At 49.0% G+C, this 20535-nt stretch overlaps 1 protein-coding gene across 1 annotated transcript in view; it reads left to right on the plus strand.

The window, feature by feature from the left end:
- LOC103173675 (nuclear factor 7, brain-like) overlaps window positions 1–20194 on the plus strand; it is a 135609-nt gene extending 115415 nt beyond the window's left edge. Inside the window, exons 7-9 of the mRNA XM_042345710.1 lie at window positions 10597–10767; window positions 19768–19935; window positions 20100–20194. Of these exons, the coding sequence (XP_042201644.1) occupies window positions 10597–10767; window positions 19768–19935; window positions 20100–20193 (433 nt within the window). The 3' untranslated portion in view covers window position 20194. The remainder of the gene's footprint in view (window positions 1–10596; window positions 10768–19767; window positions 19936–20099) is intronic.
- The last annotated feature ends 341 nt before the right edge of the window (window positions 20195–20535 follow it).

Consider the following 20535-nt stretch of genomic DNA (forward strand, 5'->3'; position numbering starts at 1 on the left):
TGGGTTGTTAGGGGTTAGGAGGGGCCCGGGCGGGTAGGTAGGGGGTTAGGAGGCGACAGGGGTGTTGGTAGGCGTTAAGAGTGGGGGAGGTGGTTGTTACGTGTTTAGGAGGGGGTGTGTGTTGGTGGTTGGTCAGGAGGGGGTGACGTGGGAGTTGGTAGGTGGTTAGGAGGGGGTGACGGGGTTGTTAGGTGTTTTGGAGGCGGCGGGAGCCTTGGTTGGGGTGTAGGAGGGGCGGAGGGGTTGGTAGTGGTTTAGGAGGGGGCAGGGGGGTTGGTAGGGGTTTAGTAGGGGGTGGAGTTGGTTGGGGTTTAGGGGGGGGTGACGGGGTTTGGGAGGTGTTTAGGAGACGGCGGGGGGGGTGGGGGTTGGTAGGGGTTTAGAAGCTTCGGGGGAGTTGGTTGGGGTTTAGAAGTGTCGGGAAATTTGATAGCGGTGAGGATGGGGCGGGCATTTGGTAGGGGGTTAGGAGGGGGTGTTGGTAGGGGTTAGGAGGGGTCGGGAGGTTGGTCGGTGATTAGGAGGGGCGGTGGTGTTGGTAGGGGTTAAGGAGGGGGCGGGGGTGTTGGTAGGGGGTGAGGGAGGGGGCGGGGGTTTGGCAGTGGGTGAGGAGGGGGCGGGGGGTTGGCAGTGGGTGAGGAGGGGGCGGGGGTTTGGCAGTGGGTGAGGAGGGGGCGGGGGTTGGCAGTGGGTGAGGAGGGGGCGGGGGGTTGGCAGTGGGTGAGGAGGGGGCGGGGGTTTGGCAGTGGGTGAGGAGGGGGCGGGGGGTTGGTATGAGTTTAGGAGGTGGGCTCTGGGAGAAGGACATTTGGAGACGGGGTATAACGAGCGCAGCTCTCGGGAGAGCAAAACAAGAGCAGTGCGACTCCAAGAGGGAGACAGTGAGTCCCGGATCAGAGATCAGAGGGTCACCATAAGTGTGTGAGTCTATCACTGAGCTTCTGGGGCTCCAGAGAGGAAAGAACAAGAACGGCTGCGGCTGATTCCTTTACACCGGTAGTGTGAGTATCTCTTAGCTGCTGTAACCCGTGTGTTTTTAGTATAATATAGTCAATTATAATCGTTCTACTTTGATATAATCATCGGATTCTGCTATTGCTTATTGGACCATTTACCTTTCTCTGTATTGTGTGATTGATGTTAACTGTTGGGGATCGAAATAAAGCGTTTAAAGGTGTGTTACGCCATATTTGGTAACTGTCGAGTCTTTTAATCGAACTCGGGGTTCATTTTTTCCAACAGTAGTGACTTTACAGTAAATCCCGTGCAGTCACTTCACAGTGAATTCTGTGCAGTCACTTTACAGTGACCCCTATGCAGTCACTTTACAGTAAATTCTGTGCAGTCACTTTACAGTGAATCATGTGCAGTCACTTTACAGTGAATCCTGTGCAGTCACATTACAGTTTATTCTACTTATATTTCACTTCCTCGCAGCGGGACAGGGTTTAAGGAACAACCCGACCGGGTACGATAGGCGACTCTCGGCGCTTTCCGAGCTTCCCCAGGTGAAGGGTATCCGGGCTGAGCCCCTCGGGCAGGTTCCTTATCAACAAAAATTCTTGCCAAACGCCACCCAAAAGTCCAGGCTAAACCAGGGATGGCGGTGACAGCCGAGGATTCCTGGGGTCAGCTTTTCCCAATGGCAGTGACAGCCCTGGGAAGGCTGTGAGAAGCCCTCAGACCAGGCGTCAGGGTCGGAGGGGAGAGAGGAGGTTCGCTGTGTAGAAGGGCCAAAACCCGGGAATAATCCATGGACCGCCCTGAGCGGCCACAGCAGAGACAGGTCGACGGGACAGAGTCTGTCTGAGCCGTGTGTCCCGCAGAAGGGATTTACCATCCAATCCACAACAACAACCCCCCCCCACAACAACCCCGAACACCCCCACAACAACCCCCCCGACCCCCCTACAGCCTATTGACGGGTCCCGGCCTCCCCACTAACATCCCCCAACCTATGGATACCATTTGAACCTGTATTGGGAGTCAGACCTTATGTTAAACCTGTGGTGAATGGAGGACCATCACAACTGATGTGAATTGACCCCCAGGTCTGAGGCTGCGATAATACACTCTGACTCTCCGACTGGGAATCTGCGGCTACCAATGGATGTGTGGAATAGTGCGGGTTTGACTGGAAGCGCTGTGTTTCGGGTCCAATTGACACAGGTTACACTGATCCTCCCGGAGGAAACAACACAGCAACAACACGATTACATTTGTGTGGCGCCTTTCACATCGGGAGGACGTCCCAAGGCGCTGAAAGTGGGTTGTTTACCTGAGACGTACAAGAGCGCGGCAGCGAACAACACGATCCAGAAGAGAGGGATATTGGGGGCAGAAACTCTGTTAAAATATCCGGTGAGAGTTCATTTTTCAAATCAATGCCTGTGGACAGGGGATCCCAGTGGAGGTGGAGAGATCGCATATCCCGCGCCAGTTGATCACTCTCATGCGGTATTTGCAATGAAAAAGGGTGAAATTTACCCTCCAGACAGTTCCCAGATAATACGGTGGGAAAAATCTTTGCCGACCAACCCTCAGTGGTGGCTCTGCACAGGTGTGATTGTGGAAAGTTGACTGCAATTGAGACCATTAACGGACAAACCCTGCAAACAATATCCTATACAGGAATAGCCCCCCATACACTGCAGATATTATTAACTCGTTAAAACAACAGTGCCGTTCGAGAAGGTTCATTCACCACCAACTCGCCCATATGACCGGTACCAAAGTCGGATGGGAGTTGGAGGTTAACAATTGATTACCGACAATAAAGTGACACCGTCCTGTTCCCCAGTGGTCAGTGATTCCCCAACACTATTGACTCGTCAAACAAGACACGTCTGTCTTTTCTCCACGTTTGACATTTCTATCGGCTTCTGGAGTGTCCCCATCACAGATGAGGATCAGTTTAAATTCACCTTCACATGAGATAACCAGCAACACACCTGGATGTGCAGACCCCAAGGCTTCCACACTCCCCGAATGTCTTTCACAAACGAGTGGCTGCGATTATTAAAGGGCGTGAATTCTGAGTGTGTGTTTCAGTTTGTGGGTAACATTCTAATTGCAAATACTGACAACGACACTCACATTCAGACATTGACCGACACACTGAACCGACTGACTGCAGCAGCACTGAAAATTAACTCCATGAAGGCTCAGCTGCTGCAAAAGACTGTAACTTTTCTCGGAGTACGACTGTCTCCCAATGCGATGGATGATAAACAGATCGAAATATTATCCCGTTCACTAAAATAAAACCATCAGTGCCATCATTCCTGGGTCTGGTGGGATATCAAAGGTGGTTCATTCCCTCCTTTGCTGAGCTGCCAAACCGCTGAAGGAATTGCTGAAAGGACCAGAGGAGACTCCGAGCCGGAGCTTTGGGCTGATGCTCACACTGCGGCTGTGGCGGCTTTAACACAAGGAGTCACACAAACCACAGCTCTGGTCTCTCCGGTTCCGCGGGAGCCTTTCCCCCGGAGGTCACCGCGACCGACCAGAGCTTAACGGCAGTGCTGTGCCAGGACCGCGGCAAACTGACTGCGATTGCACTCGCCTCCCGCATCCTGACGGGGGGTGAGAACCACTCTGAGGTGTGTGAGCGACACCGACTGCCACATCCTGAGCCATCGCACAGTTTACCTTTGTGACCGGTGTCCAGAAGCTGGAGATACATTCACCGCAAACTCCGTTGAAACTGTTGCTCAGCCCCGGAGATACCTCGGGGTCCTCTCAACCACTGAACCGATGGGCCTCGGTCCTGGGACAGCGGGACATCGAGAGTACCTCACAACCGACAACACTTCTCTCTCATCTGCTGCAATACAACAGAGACACACTCGAATGTCCGGTCCCACTCACCAAGTTTCAACATATATCCTACACCTCTTCCAGAGGGACAGCGCGTGTATATCGATGGATGTTCCTTCCACCAAAAAGGAGCGTTCCTTAAATCGGCATCACCACCCCATGGTCCATGGGCCCGTGTGCAGGTTGATTTCATTGGTGCATTATCCACGACAAAAGGAGGTCTTAGCAGAGTCTGGTAATACTCGATAAATTCACAAGTTGGAATGAGGCTTTTCCCACGAGAATTAACACTGCGCTAACAGCAGCCCGAGTCCCCTTACGCCAAGTGATCTGCAGGCGGGGAATACCTGTACAAGTGGACTCAGACCAAGGATCGCACTTTACAGGTAAAATTTTCTCGAAATCCAAATCTTGCTGGGAGTCTAACTGAGATTGCACATCTCACACCATCACCCAGTCTTCCGGAGCGGTGGATCGGGGAAATCGGAACTTGAAGACATTGATTAAGATATTGTTTGTAGATAATAATATAATAATAATAGTAATATTCCTTGCGTTTGATATAGCGCTTTTCACGTCGGGAGGACGTCCCAAAGTGCTTCACAGAAAACATGTAAAGTGAATTGACTGTATATTTGTGGGCGAACGCGGCAGCCAATTGCGCACAGCAATGTCCCACAAACAGTCATATGGATTGCAAATGACCAATTTTATTGTTTTATTTTTGGAGGGATTATCATTCGGCTCTGTGTGGAGTAAGGAAACTTGGCCAAGGTTTCGCCCACTGCCTGGAATTGAACTCAGGTCTCTCACTTGCAAAGCGAGTGCTCTAACCACTGAGCTACAGGACTCCACCCCACAACATCACACCAGTTCTGGCCGCGCTCCAGAATCGACAACATATTTATTGCAATATCCTCAAAATCCTTCATCTCCTGGCACTTCCCTACCTTTCCGACCTGCTTCCTCCTCAATCTACAACCCGCTGCCTATAACCCACAGCCATTGGAATGGTTCGGCAGAACTCCGGATGATCTGCAGCGTTGGAGGGAGGAATTGGGGAGCCCGATCAGCAGTGGTTTGTAGATGTGTATATCTACACATATACACGGTTAAATGCTTAGATGTTTGCGCTCTGTGTAAAATGAATGCTTTTCATATAAGTGGCAAGCATAGAGCAGGGAATGTGGGAAGGAAGAAGAATTGGGCAAACATGATGGTTTTATTTAAGGCAGCTATGGTACACATAGTGATTGAGTTTGAGGGGTTTGAGGTAGAGAATCCCTGTTGTTCGGTGCATCTTTCTTGATTGATCACATGTGGATCTTTGACTTCACAATCCTCGCTCGCGGGTTCAAGTCCATTCACTCCCTGTCATCTCCCTCCCTCCCCGACCTCCTCACCACCCCAACCCACCGCCCACCGCAGTCTGCTCGACTGCTCCCGACCTCCTGCTCGTCCGTCGCACTTTCCACTCCGCCATCGGAGGTCGTGCATTCAGCCACTAACCCCAAAACACTGGAAAACACTCCCTCAATCCCTCCGCGTTTATAATTCCCGACTTACATTTTCGACGGTGCTCGGGGCAACGTACAGCCCCCACCCCGGCTCAGAGTCAGGCCCCGCCATGTTAAGCGCTCTGAGAAGCTACCCTGCATGGAGGGCGCGCCATATAAGTGCAAGTTGTTGCCGTTGTTGAATGGACCTGTTGTCGTGATGCCCGAGTGGAGGGGGTGAGCAGAAGAGATAGTTGAAGGAGTTGCTGTTCATGGGCAGTGTGGAGAGGTTAACAACACACAGGTTGTCTGCATATTTTGGGGGACACTCATTTTAAATACAGTGAGGACACGTCCCCGTGGGCACTACATATATAATAAATAATCCTTGCATTTGATATAGCGCTTTTCATATCTTCTCGACGTCCCAAGCGCTTCACATAATATACCCTAAAGTGAATTGACTGTATATTTGTGGGCGAACGCGGCAGCCAATTGCGCACAAACAGTCGTGGATTGAAAATTACCAATTTATTATTGGTTTTGGTTTTTGGAGGGATTATTACTAGGCGTGTGGAGTAAGGAAACTTGCCCAAAGTTTCGCCCTGTCTGGAATTGAACTCAGGTCTCTCGCTTGCAAAGCGAGTAGTCTAACCACTGAGCTACAGGACTTCACACACACATGTTTATACGGTAAACACCCGGAGACACGGCCACACAAAGCGCACACATCCACTCAACCCACAACCAGTCCCGACCCTGTCCCCGCGGCCTCCCCGCCGGGTCCTGTTCCCTTTACCTACACTACAGGGAGCAGTTACACGGGTGGGGCTGGTCCCGGCTCTGTACAAATACAAGTTTGAGGTTGCTGTTGTTGTTGTTGAGCCCCTGCGCCACTTTCCGCATCGCCACCCTTGATGGACTGAGAATTATATACATTTTTCGGACGCTCTTTGGTTACACATGGACCAAAACGCACTCTCTATACAGTAAATGGCTCCACACATATCTACAATTCCCGTCTCAGCACAACTCACAGTAATCACACACTGAATGGGAGGAATTGAAATTGACGCCAAGTCCAGGCAGATAGGAATGGCTTTATCGTCTGCAATGCAGCCAAATGTCCAGCAAGTGGCGGTGTTGCACTAGAATCCCACCCGATGTACACAGTACAACACCGCCTCCCTTTGGCTGATAGCGGCATTGCTGCTCCAAGAAAATTCACTTCAAAAACATTACTTTTACAACTTCCACAGACAACCTGTGTTTACTTAGTCTTCCTTCACGTAGGATCGCGACTCGCTGCTGTTCCTCAGTGTTGTTTTATAATGGACGAATACATTTTCATTCCTTTTCACTATCAAGATCAGAGAGTGCTGTGAACACTCAGCGGGTCAGGCAGCCTCTGTGCAGAAAGGAAAGTGAGTCAACATTTCGGGTCCAGGACACTTAGTCAGAAACGTTGACTCACTTTCCTTTCTCCATAGATTCTGCCTGACCTGCTGAGTTTTCCCCGCTCTCTCTGTTTTTGTTTCAGATTCCAGCTTCTGCAGTGCTTTTCGTTTTGTTCACACGTTTTCATATGTTTATGTAAATAAGCAGTTTCCCCACTAAATCGCATTATATTAATGTTATAGCTCAGTCCCTCGATCCGGTTATCACCATCTAATGCTGGAGCGCGGTAAGGCAGAAGAATCAATTCATCTTTATTTCATCTCTACTGAAGGCTGTTATGCATTTCAGTCCTATAATCATTTACTGCAGATGAGTCTGTGTTTCAATAAAAAAATATTACCTGCAGTACCGATTATTGCCGGCAGATGGCGGCATTGCGCTGTGTAACTGCCCACAATGTTCTCAGTGATATCACTTGTCCTCATTGACTGGAGGTGAACAGAGTCTCACTGGAGCTCATCTGGAATGGGCCACGGAATGTCAGAATCAGTCAACCCTCCGTGACGGTCTCTAGTCCGGTTACTGAGTCAGGAGGGGCCGCAGTATTCCAGGGCTCTCACTGCTGATGGCAGCATAGCTCGGCCTGGCTCATCGGCAGGACCTTTGAGGACAGACCAGTCATTTGGGGGAAGGATATTATCCCACTCAGCACCTGTCAACCATACAAACCAAAGCCGTAATTGGTAATGTGATCCTACGAGTGGGAAAGGCTCACGCTCCGCTTCTCATGACTCCCCTCGCACTTGCACAGCTCACCCTGACCACCTGATCAGCCTTCGCACACATCTTCTCTGTCTGACTGCTCCCAGAATTTGTGTGTGAGCGCTTCTCTGTGGGTAAGGATGGGGAACGTCTGGGTGTGGTTCCAGACGGCAAGGGTTTCGGTGTGGGTGAGGGTGAGGAGGAGGTGGGTTTAGGTAAGGGTGGGAGTGGCTGAGTGTGTCTGAGGTTGTGTATTACCGACAAGGCCGACACTATTACCGACAAGGCCATCTCTGACCACCACTTCATCTCCTTCACCACCTCCACCCCCCTCCCCACCTCCACCAGACCCACCACCATCTTCTACCGCCCTTGGAAGAAGTTACCCCCACAATCCCTAACCGATGCCTTGGAGTCCTCTGAACTCCTCTCCCTCTGGCCTTCAACCCTCACCGACCCCTCTTCTCCTCTCTCCCTCCTCCACAATACCCTCTCCTCCACACTCGATACTCTTGCCCCCATCACTTCCCGCACTGTCTCCTACTCCCGCTCCTCCCCCTGGTACACCACCCACCTCCGCTCACTGAAAAGCCAGGTGCGGGCTGCTGAACGCACCTGTATCAAATCTGGCCTAACGGTCCACCGACAAATCTGGCTGGACCTCCTCAAAATTTACCGCTCCACTCTAGCCTCGGCCAAGTCGTCCTTCTACTCCAGGATAATCCTGGAGGCGAAGAACAACCCCAGGCTACTGTTTTCCACCACAACCCGACTCCTCCGTCCCCCCCGCCACCCCGCACAGGTCATCTCCTCCAACCTTCACTGCGAGGAGATGCTGGATTTCCTTGAATCCAAGATCAAGGGAATCCGCTGCGCGGTCACTTCCCCTCCAACTTCCACCCACCACCCACCCCTTCCCTCGCATACTCCGACTCCTACCCATCCTCCCTACACACCTTCGTACCCGTTTCCCCACCCTCTGTCACTGAACTCATCGAATCCCTAAAACCAACCACCTGCTCCCTTGACCCCATCCCCACTCCACTCCTTATCTCCCAGCTCCACTTTCTTGCCCCACATATCACTGACATCATAAACCTGTCCCTCTCCTCTGGCTCTGTCCCCATTCCATTAAAAACTGCCATCATCACGCCCACCCTGAAAAAACCCTCCCTTGATGCGTCGCAGCTATCAAGCTACCGGCCCATCTCCAACCTCCCCTTTCTCTCCAAGGTCTTGGAAAGAGTTGTCGCCTCCCAACTGCGCTCTTTCCTTTCCACCTATTCTCTTTTTGAACCCCTTCAGTCAGGTTTCCGTGCTGCCCATAGCACAGAAACTGCCCTGGTCAAGGTCACCAATGATATCCTGACCATCTGTGACCAGGGCTCCCTCTGTCTCCTCGTCCTCCTCGACCTATCGGCTGCATTCGATACGGTCGACCACGCTATCCTACTCCACCGCTTGTCCTCCCACCTCAACCTTCAAGGCACTGTCCTTGAATGGTTTAGGTCGTACCTTTCTCACCGTCTTCACTTCGTCTCAACGAATGGCTTCTCCTCCACCCCCCGTACTGTCTCATGTGGTGTCCCTCAGGGCTCTGTCCTCGGTCCCCTCCTCTTCACCCTCTATATGCTCCCCCTCGGTGACATCATCCGCAAACATGGGGTTAACTTCCACATGTATGCGGATGACACCCAACTCTACCTTTCCTCCTCTACTCTCAACTCCACGACCACCGATGTCCTGACAGCTGCCTGTCCGACATCGAGTCCTGGACGAGAGACAACTTTCTTCAGCTCAACGTGCGAAAAACCGAGGCCCTCCTGATTGGCTCACGTCAGCGCCTCCGCACCTCAGGCGCTGACACCATCAGCATCCAAGGCTGCACTCTCCACCTCTCAAAGCCAGTCAGGAACCTCGGCGTTTTGTTCGACCCTGAGTTGTCCTTTCTCCCTCACATCCGCACCACAACTGGCACCGCCTTCCATCACCTCCGGAATATCGCCAGATTACGGCACTACCTCACCCCTCACGCCGCTGAAACCCTGGTTCACGCCTTTGTCACCTCAAGGCTGGACTATGGGAACTCTCTCCTCGCGGCCTTCCCGCCACCTCCCTCCACACTGCAGGTCATTCAGAACTCTGCAGCTCGTGTACTGTCCCGCACCAGGCTTCGCGACCACATCACTCCCACCCTCGCTCGCCTCCACTGGCTCCCCATCCCCCAGAGGATTGATTTCAAGATCCTCATCCTCACCTACAAGGCCATTCACGGCCTTGCTCCCTCCTACCTCTCCAACCTACTATCCCCCTACCTACCTGCCCGTACCCTCCGTTCCTCTGGCTCCGGTCTGCTCCACGTCCCCCGCCCCAACCGCCCTACTATCGGTGGTCGGGCCTTCAGCCTCTCAGCCCCCAGGCTCTGGAACTCCATCCCCAGTGCCTTCGCCGCTTCCTCCCTTTCCTCCTTCAAGGCCGGTCTCAAAACCTTTCTCTTTGACCGTGCCTTCAGCTCCCCTCTCGACTCTCTTCCTCCTCCTCGCTCCCTCCCTTTCCTCCCCTCACCCTGACCATTTCCCCCCTCCTCTCTCCCTCCCTTCCCTCCCCTCACCCTGACCATTTCCCCCCTGCTCGGGTCATGACCCAACTGTGCAGCGCCTTGGGACGTCCTCCTGACGTGAAAGGCGCTCTATAAATGGAATCTTGTTGTTGTTGTTGTTCAGTAGTTGGCAACAAATCACTATATATCGATCAAAATTAAGAGTTACAGTGAACCAGACTGAAGGTGCCTACACTCCAACCCCTACCCACCCCCCAACACACACTGTGTGGTCACTGAACCTACAATTGCACCAAACTACACCCAATCCTGCAATCCTGAATTTGAGTGTCTGTTCCACGTACAGCGTCATTTTAACGTGAAGGTGAAAAAATGTCAGCCCCGGCCCTTTCCTCCTGTCCCACACAATCCATCCCATCCACAGTCTCTCAGGGTCAGCGTTGGATTCACTTTGATCCCTTTTATGGCTCCGAGTCTCTCATCTCCAGGCTGTGTAATAAATAATAATACGCACTGTGTTTACTCTGATCCCTGTTCTGTTCTTTTGTCTGTGATTGTCAGGCTGAAGGACATCGATCTGACAACTGATAGCACCGAGGACCTGTCCACCGATCTCAAAATAGACCACAAACTGACGGAGCTGAACTTGAATGATAATAAACTGGGAGATCGTGGAGTGAAGCGACTGTGTGAGGCTCTGAGGAACCCGGAGTGTAAAATACAGAGTCTGTGGTAAGTAACGCACTGTGTCTCCAGAGTCTGAATGACTCCAATATCTCAATGTGTTTATTGTGACTGTCTGATCAGTGCGGCTGAATATTGTGACAGGAATCGGTGTGACAGTGTGAGGCCACAAACCATCGTTTACATCAAACTCTCAATTTGTGTTAATAAGAAACCATGTGCTGGAAACCCCATCTCTAGTGACATGTGGACAGTCACAGCTCCGACCCCTAAACTGGCTCCAAGCCCCAAACCCGCTCCCATTGTATCTAATCCCGAAGCTCCTGCCCTGGTCCCGTCAATCCCTCCACACACTGTGGGTTTGTAGTTCTCTACTATTGTCAGCCGTGTGTCTGACACACACACAAACCTGTCCTCAGGCTTCAAACTCTCCAAACCAACCTCCTGACAGTTCCACATCTGACTGGAGACTTGTGTGTGTGGAGTGGAGGCCATTCTCTGGAGGACAGGGAAAGCTTTCGATCCGCTGGGAGACTTTTAAGATAAATTGTGGGTGAATCTAAAAGCAGTCTCACTGGGACCTCGGAGCAGTATAGAACTGAGTGTGTTTGTTTGTGTTGATGCGCATGTTTGTGTCTGTGTCTGTGCGTGTTTGTGTGTGTGTGTATGTCAGTGTGTGTTATCCTGGTGTGTCTGTGTATGTTTATGTGTGCGCGTGTTTCCGGGTGTGTGTGTGTTGGCGTTTGTATGCGTGTCTCTGTGTGTGATAGAGGGGGAGAGAGAGAGAGACTGAGAAAGAGATTGAGAGATAGAGATAGATTGAGGGACAGAGGCTGAAAGTCGTAGAGAGAGAGATAGAATGTGAAAGAGATTGAGAGAGAGGGAGACAGAGGAAATATATTTTAAAGTGTAGCGCATGTGTGTTTTGTGGGGGAAAGGGATACAGAGTAACTGTGAGAGAGAGAGATTGGGAGAAACTGCGGGAGAGACAAAGAAAGAGACAGAGAGAGAGAAAGTGACTCAGAGACACATAGTGAAAGAGAGACTGAGGGACAGCCTAAGAGACCCGGAGAGAGCGAGACTGACAGTGTGTGTGTGAGACAGAGAGAGAGAGAAGGAGACTGAGCAAGAGAGGGAATGATTGTGAGAGAGAGAGACCTTGAGAGAGAATAAGTTATAAAGTGTAGTGACTTTGTTTTGTGGGAGAGGCAGATAAAGAACCTTAGAGAGAGAGACTGTGAGACATAGTGAACGACATAGAAGTAAACTGAGGGAAAGAGAGAGAGAAAGAGGGTGAAAGAAAATATATTATCAAACGTAGTGACGGTTTTGTGGGAGAGACAGAGAGAGAATCAGAGAGAGAGAGAGACTGCGATGTGTGTGTGTGCACATGTGTGTGTGTGTGTGCACATGTGTGTGTGTGTCTGACACTGGTCCCAGCGCCTTGGGACTTGCTCCCCACGTGAAAGGCTCCTGTATATACATGTCAATGTGTATTGTGTTGTTACACTATATTCCCTGTGTTTGTGTCTCTGTGTCCAGGCTGAGGGGCAATAATCTGGGAGATTGTGGAGTGAAGCGACTGTGTGAGGCTCTGAGGAACCCGCAGTGTAAAATACAGAGTCTGTGGTAAGTAACGCACTGTGTCTCCAGAGTCTGAATGACTCCAATATCTCAATGTGTTTATTGTGACTGTCTGATCAGTGCGGCTGAATATTGTGAAAGGAATTGGTGTGACAGTGTGAGGCCACAAGCCATCGTTTACATCAAACTCTCAACATGTGTTAATAAGAAACCATGTGCTGGAAACCCCATCTCTAGTGACATGAGGACAGCTCCGACCCCTAAACTGGCTCCAAGCCCCAAACCCGCTCCCATTGTATCTAATCCCGAAGCTCCTGCCCTGGTCCCGTCAATCCCTCCACACACTGTGGGTTTGTAGTTCTCTACTATTGTCAGCCGTGTGTCTGACACACACACAAACCTGTCATCAGGCTTCAAACTCTCCAAACCAACCTCCTGACAGCTCCACATCTGACTGGAGATTTGTGTGTGTGGAATGGAGGCCATTCTCTCCAGGAAAGGGGAAGCTTTTGATCCACTGGGGGACTTTCAAGACAAATTGTGGGTGAATCTAGAAGCAGTCTCACTGGGAGCTCGGAGCACACTGAATAGTGTGTGTTTGTGCATTTGTGTTTAATCATGAGTGTGTTTCTGTATGTGTGTATGTGTGTCTGCGTGTGCCTTGTTTTAGTGTGGGCCTGCGTGTGTATCTGTGTGTGTGTATCATTGTGTGTTGGTGTTTGTTTGTGTGTGTCTGTGTGTATTTCTCTGTGCTTTTTTCTGTGTGTATTTTTGTGAGTTTGTATGTGTGTTTCTGTGTGTGGTGTGTTTGTATATGATGGTATATGTTTGTATATGATGGCGTGTTGTGTGCCCAAGTGTCCTGTGTGCATGAATGTTCGTGCGTGTGTGTCTGTGTGTTTCTATGTTTGAGTGTATGTATGCATGTGTGTGTGCGATAATGTATGTGTATGTATTTTTATGTGTGTGTGAGCTTACTTGTTCCTATGTGTGTGTATGTTTGAGTTTGTATGTACATGGGTCTGTTTCGGTGATGTGTTTATGCGTGTGTATGTGTGTGTTTGTATGCGCGCATTTCTTCAACCTGTCCGGCTCAGACATGCATGATGTTGGGACTTCCTCCCTAATCCTGAGACCTTTAACACACTCGGGTCAATGATTCCATCCATATTCCCTACTGGCTTTAGCTCTCGGATGGAAAACAAATTGTGGAAAAATCATATTCTGAGGTAGTTTTTGTTGGTATTTTTGCAGTCAAATTATTTATGCAAAACCCTTCCCCAGAATAAAGTCTACACAGCTTTAGCCCTGAGTTAGCCTGTGTCTGCTCACACACTGCAGTCTGAGCCCTGTAGCTCAGTGGTTAGAGCCCTCGCCTCGCTAGCGAGAGGGCCTGGGGGTGATTCCTGGCAGAGCAAAACCTTACGGATGTTTCCTTACTCCACTTGTGTCTGTTTGTCTCGCAGTCAGTCACAATCCGGTTGTTAGACAATTTGCAGATCGCTTTTCCAGGGTTAGTAATCCCTTCAAATACATATTTCGTGAGAGACTGTGAGTGAGACAGAGAGATTGAAGGGGACTGAGAGAGAGAGAGACGGAAAGAGAGATAGAGAGACAGAAAGAGAGACGGAGAGAGAAGGGGGACTGAGTGAGAGAAAGACAGAGTGATAGCTTGAGAAATAGGCACAGAGAGAGAGAGAGAGAGAGAGAGAGACTAGGGGAAAAGAAATGTAACGTTTAGTGACTTTTATTGTGAGAGGGACTAAGAAACAGAGACACAAAGAGAGAATAGGAGAGACAGATAGTGAAGAGAGACTGAGTGAGAGAAACATAGAGCGAGAGACCGAGACACAGACTGAGAGAGCGAAACTGAGAGAGCGAGACTGAGTTGGAGAGAGAAAGAGGGAGAGAAAGAGAACCAGAGAAAGACTGAGAGAAAGAAACTAAGAGGGAGACTGATAGAGAAACAGACTGAGAGAAAGACAGACAGAGTGAAAGAGGATCAGGTAGATGAAATATAACATGTAGTGACTGTATATTTTCTGGGAGAGACTAAGAGATAGCGACTGAGAGCGAAAGAGAGACAGATAAAGACACAGAGAGACGCAGACAAAAATATATTATAACCAACAGTGACTGTGTCTTCTGGGAGAGCCAGAGCGAGTGACTGTGAGACAGACTTTGAGAGAGAGAGGAGAGAGAGAGAGAGAGAAAGACTGAAAGAGAAACTGACAGAGAGAGAGAGTGACAGTCGGACAAAAAGACAGAGACAGAGCGAGAGACTGAATGAGAGAAAGAACAGAGTGAGAGAAACAGAGAGAGAATGAGAGAGAGGAAAATGTAGAGAGAGAGAGTGTGAGAGAGATATTACAAAGTGTAGTGACACTATGTTTTGTGGGTGAAGAGAGTGTTAGTGCGAAAGAGAGGCAGAGAGAGAGAAACAGAGAGAGAGGCAGTGAGAGAGACTGACAAAGAGAGAGAAAGAAGAGAAAGAGAGAAAGAGAGGCAGAAAGAAAGGAGCAGAGAGAGAGTCAGAGAGGCACTGAGGGAGACTGAGAGACTGGGAGAGAGACAGAGAGACGGAAAGACAGAGAGAGAGAGAGATTGACTCAGAGAGCGAGTGACTGAGAGACAGACTGAGAGAGCGAGTGAGAGACTGGGAGAGTGAGAGACTTGGAAAGGGAGATTGAGAGACAAACTGAGCGAGAGAATGAGAGAGAACGAGAGAGCGAGAGATTGAGAGAATGGAAGAGTGAGAGAGTGGGTAAGGGAGAGTGACTCAGCGACACAGAGTGAGAGAAACTGAGAGAGAGAGAGAGAGAGAGAGAGATAGTGAGGCTGAGGGACACCGACAGAGAAAGATGGTCTGAGAGACGTAGTTTGAGAGAGACAAACTGAGTGAGAGAATGAGAGTGACCGCAAGAGTTGGAGAGAAACAAAGAGAGAGACTGAGAGAGAAAGTGACTAAGAGACACGGAGTGAGAGAGACTGTGAGAGAGAGAGAGACAGAAAGATATACAGCGATACTGATAGTGAAAGATAGTCTGAGTGACTGAGAGAAAGAGAGACTGAGACACAGATAGAGTGAGCGAGAGTCTGAGAGACACAGAGCGAAAGAGGTTGAGAGACAGAGGCTGAGAGACTCAGAAAGAAAGAGAGAGACTGGGGGAAAGGCAGAGGGAGAGACTGCGAGAGAGACTGTGAAAGAGAGAGACCAAGAGAGGGAGAGAGAGAGAAAGACTTAAGGGCGAGAATGAGAGAGAGAGACTGAGGGAGAGGCAGAGAGAGAGACTGTGAAAGAGACTGAAAGAGAGAGAGAAAGGGAGAGAGGGAGCGAGAGACATAGTCTTAAAGAGCGACTGAGAGAGCTATTGAGAGAGACTGAAATACTGAGTGAGACGGAAATGGAGAGAGAATATATGTGTAGTGACTGTATGTTTTGCAGGCGAGACAGTGAGAGACAGAGATAGTGACAGAAAGAGATTGACTGACTGAGAGAGAGAGATTGAGAGAGAGACAGAAAGAGACACTGATAGACACACAGAGAGAAAGAAAGAGACTGAGAAAGATTGATAGAGAGGGAGAGAGAGAGACTGAGAGAGAATATATTTTAAAGTGTAGCGAATGTTGTTTTTTGGGGGAATCGTACAGAGTCAAAGAGGGAGAGAGAGAGAGAGTGATTGGGAGAAACTGCGGGAGAGATAGAGGTAGAGACTGAGGGAGAAAGTGACTCAGAGACCGAGTGAAGAGAGACTGAGGAACAGCTTCAAAGAGATAGAGACTGAGACAGTGAGAGAGACTGTGATAGAGGGAGACTGGGAGAAAGAGAGAGACTGTGAGAGACAACATGTTATAATGTAGAGTGACTGTGTTTTGTGGAGAGGCAGAGAACGAAAATTACACAGAGAGAGAGAGTCTGTGAGACAAAGTGAAAGACGTAGAAGGAGACTGAGAGAGAGATGGAGAGAGAGTAAGAGAGACAGAGCGACAGACTGTGATGTGCCTGTGCGTGTGTGTGTGTGTCTGTCTGTGTGTGTGTGTGAATCTGTCTGTGTATGTGTGTGTGTGTGGTCTCTGTCTCTGTCTGTGTGTTTGTGTGTCTGTCTGTTTATGTATGTCTGTGTGTGTGTGTCTGTTGTTAGAAACATTTGCAACTCTCTCCAACAATGTTAGAATGATGCGATTCCAGTTTACCAATTGGTTGAGTTCAGTCACTTTATTCAGGTCAAAACAGCAGGAAATACACAAATAAATGAAACAATAAAATAATGCACAAGACACAAAAGTACCGACAGGATTCCTGTCACAGCCCTGGTCGTGTCCCGCACTGCGCCGCTACCGTTTCCGAGAGATATCTAACACACATTTGTTTAAAGACAACTTAATAACTCCAGACAAAGCTGTCTTTTTTAAGAAAAACAACTCCTTATGTGGTTATATCCATAATATGTTTCAATTCTCCCTTTAACCACATTTTATTCTCTCCTGATCAGTCCCTTCGTCCAGTGTGTAAGTGTGAACAGACTTTCTGTGTCCCTGTACGTCCTGACCTTATGTTGCCATTGTATTGGGTTCTGCCTTCAGTTACTGAGCTTTGCAGCTTTTGCACTTCTATTTTAGATTCTTAAACCACACATTAACATTAACCCATGACAACACTGTGTGTATGTATGTCTGTGTGTGTGTGTGTGTGTGTGTGTCAGTGCATATGATTTTGTGTGTGTGTGTCTGTTTGCGTGTCTGTGTGTATGTGTGCGTTTGCCTGTGTATGTGGGTCTGTGTGCTTTTGTGAGTGCTTTCGTAAGTGGTGTGTGTCTGTGTGAGCGATTGTTTGTGTGTGTATTTGTGTTTGTTTCTGTGTTTGTGTTTGTGTGTGTGTTTTCAGTATATCTATATATATAAATATGTGTGTCTCGATGTGTTTATGTGTGTGTCTCTTTCTGTGTGTGTGTGTGGTTTCTGCGGTTTTTTTTGTATCTCTGTGTATTTGTGTTCGACTGTGTTTGCTTGTGTGAACGATTGTTGGTGAGTGTGCGTGTTTGTGTGTTTGGTGTGTGTATTTGTGTGACTTTGTGCTTGTGAGTGTGTGTGTGTCAGAGCCTTGGGACGTCCGACATGAAAGGCGATATACAACTGTAATCTTGTTGTTGTTGTTGTGTGCGTTTGTGTATGTTCCTGTGAGTGTGTGCGATTGTGTGTGTGTTTGTGTGTGTTCCTGTGAGTGTGTGCGATTGTGTGTGTGTATCCCAGAGGATCGAGTTCAAGATCGTCGTCCTCACCTTTAAGGCCATCCATGGCCTCGCCCCCTCCTCCCCTCTCTGACCTGCTGACTCCCTACCAACCTGCCCGCTCCCTCCGTCCAGTGGGCTCCGGGCTGCTCCGTGTCTCCCGCCCGACCCGCCCTCCCATCGGTGTCCGGGCTTTCAGCCTCTCTGCCCCACACTCTGGGACTCCATCCCACGGTCCCTTCCCCTCACTTCCTCTCTTGTCTCCTTCAAGGTCGGTCTCAAGACCCTTCTCTTCGATCGTGCTTTGGTCTCCCTCCCACCTCTCTGCCTTCCCTCACCCTACCCACCCCTCCCCACCCCTCCCACCCCTCCCCCACCCCTCCCACCCTCCCCACCCCTCCCACCCTCCCCCCCCTCCCACCCTCCCCCACCCCTCCCACCTCCCACCCCTCCCCATGCTCAGGCCCCGACACCTGACTGTTCAGCGCTTTGGGACGTCCTGCCGACGTGAAAGGCGCTCTGTAAATGCAATTTTATTGATGTTATTGTGTATTTGTGTGTGTGTGTTTGTGTGTGTGTGAATGTATGTGCGTGGTTGTGTCTGTGTGATTGCACGTTTGTGTGTTTGGTTGCGTGTATGTGTATTTATGTTTGTGTGTTTCTCTGTGTGTATTTGTGTGTGGGTGTTTTGTGTGTGTGTGTTTGCGTATGTTTGTCTGTGTGAATCTATGTATGTGTATTTATGTCTGTGTTTGTATTTGATTTTGTGTTTCTTTGTTTGTTTGTGTGTTTTTGAGTGTGTGTCTGTTTGTCTTTATGTATGTTTCTATGTGTGTGTGTGTGTGATTGTGTGTTGTGTTTTTGTGTGTGCGTATTTGTGAGTTTGTTTTTGTGTGTCTTTGTTTGTGTTTCTGTGTGTATTTGTGCGTGTGTTTTCGCGTGTATGGTTATGTATCTTTGTATATGTCTGTGTATGTGTATTTGTGTGTGTACTTGTGTGCTTTTTTTCTGTGTGTGTGTGTTTACGTGTATGTTTGCGTGTGTTTGTGTGTGTGTCCGTTTGTTTGTGTTTCTGTGAGTGTGTGTGTTTGTTTCTGTGTGTTTCTCTTTGTATGCGTGTGTGTGTATCACTGTGTGTGTCTGTATTTGTCTGTTCGACATGTGTTTGTTTGTTTGTGTGTGTGTGTGTGTGCTTGCATGAGTGTGTTTGCGTGTGTGTCTGTGTGTACTTGTCTGTGGTCATGTGTTTGTGTGTGTGTATGTATGTATTTATGTGTGTGTGTTTGTGTGCCATTTTGTTTATGTTTGTGTGTGTTTGTGTGAGTGATTGTGCTTATGTTTGCCTTTGAGTGTGTGTGTTGGCGTATGTTCGATTTTGTGTGTATGAGGTTTTGAGTGCTTTTGTGAGTGTTTGTGTGTTTGTGTGTGTGCGTGTGAGTTTTTGTGTGTGTATATTTGTGTGTGTTTCTATTTATTTTTGTATGTCTATTTATATGTGTGTGCTTGTTTGTACATGATGTGCTTCTGTTTGTGTTTGTGTGTTTTTGAGTGTATCTCTATGTGCGTTTGTATGTTTGTGGGTGTTTGTGTGTGCGTGTTTGTCAGTCTGTTTTTGTGTACGTTTGTTTGTGTGTTTCTGTGTGTGTGTATTTGTGTGTGTTCGTGTGAATGTGTATGTATGTTTGTTGTGCGTGCGTGGGTTTTCTTCTGTGTGTGTGTTTGTGTGCGGTTGTGTTTGTGTGCACATGTGTGTGCGTTTGTGTGAATGATTGATTGTTTGTGTGTGTGTGTGTGTTTGCTTGTGTGAGTTTCTGTGTGTGTGTTTGCGTACGTATGTGTTTGCGTGGGTGAGTTTTTGGGTGTGATTGTGTATGTTTCTGTGTGAGCGCGTTTGTGTGAGAGTGTTTGTGTGTTTGTTTGTCTGCGTGTGTGAGTGTGTGTATTTATGTGTGTATGTGTGTGTCTGTGTGCGCGTCTCTCTGTTAATGTGACTCTGTTTGGGTGTGTTTGTGTGTACATTTCTGTGGGTCATGTGTTTGTGTGTATTTGTGTGTGTGAGAGTAAGTGTGTATCTGCGGCGATGTTTTTGTCTGTGTTTGTGTGTGTTGGTGTGTGTGTGTGTTTGTGTGTATGAACTCCTACAACCTGTCCGGCATCAAACAAACTGTGAGTGACAGTGGGTTATACACTGTGTTTACTCTGATCCCTGTCATGTCTCTGTGTCTCTGATCTCCAGGTTGGACAGTAACAGACTGACCGATGGCTGCACTGATGCTCTGGTCTCCGCTCTCAGTACAAACCGCTCACTGAGGTTCCTGGACCTGAGCTCTAACTCCTTCACAGACGGCTCTGTCTCCGCTCTCCGCCGCCTCATACAGACCTGCACCAGTCTGGAGAGGATCTGGTGAGTGTTTGTGTCAGTGTTTAATGTGATAAACACAGAGAAAGGGCTGCGTATCAGAATGGGAACAGTTTTAAGGGATTTATTTATTCATTAAACTGCGACACGAACAGTTTACAGTTTGTACCATTATCCCATGGGTTTATTTCCTGTTTAATGTGTTTCAGGCTGTGGGAGAATGGGTTCAGTTCAGACGGAGAGAATCAGTTGGAGTCACTGCAGGGAATCAGAGCTGAGCTGTCAGTGATAGTGAGATTTTGACTGAGGCAGTGACTGTCCACACTGTCTGTGTAATATGGAATATATTCTGTGCACTGAATTGACTGATTATTAAAGATGTTCACCCTGATTCCTCTTCCATCTCTCCTCTGGGGACCGTTATTGACACACACCGCCTACAGCCGTGCGGGCGGCTGGAGAGCCCCGACCCTCAGTCACTGCTAAACTGCTGTAAGCGAACACAACTGATGCATTTTCTCTCAGATTCTCTCTCTCTCTCTCTCTGTGTGTCAGTCTCTCTCAGTTTATATATTTCCGTCTCCCTATTTCAGGCTCTCTCTTTCGTTGTCTCTCTTAGTCTCCATCTCTCTCTCTGTCTCTGTC

The sequence above is a fragment of the Callorhinchus milii genome, unplaced genomic scaffold (assembly GCF_018977255.1).
Source record: "Callorhinchus milii isolate IMCB2004 unplaced genomic scaffold, IMCB_Cmil_1.0 Scaffold78, whole genome shotgun sequence".
Classification (NCBI taxonomy): Eukaryota; Metazoa; Chordata; class Chondrichthyes; order Chimaeriformes; family Callorhinchidae; genus Callorhinchus; species Callorhinchus milii.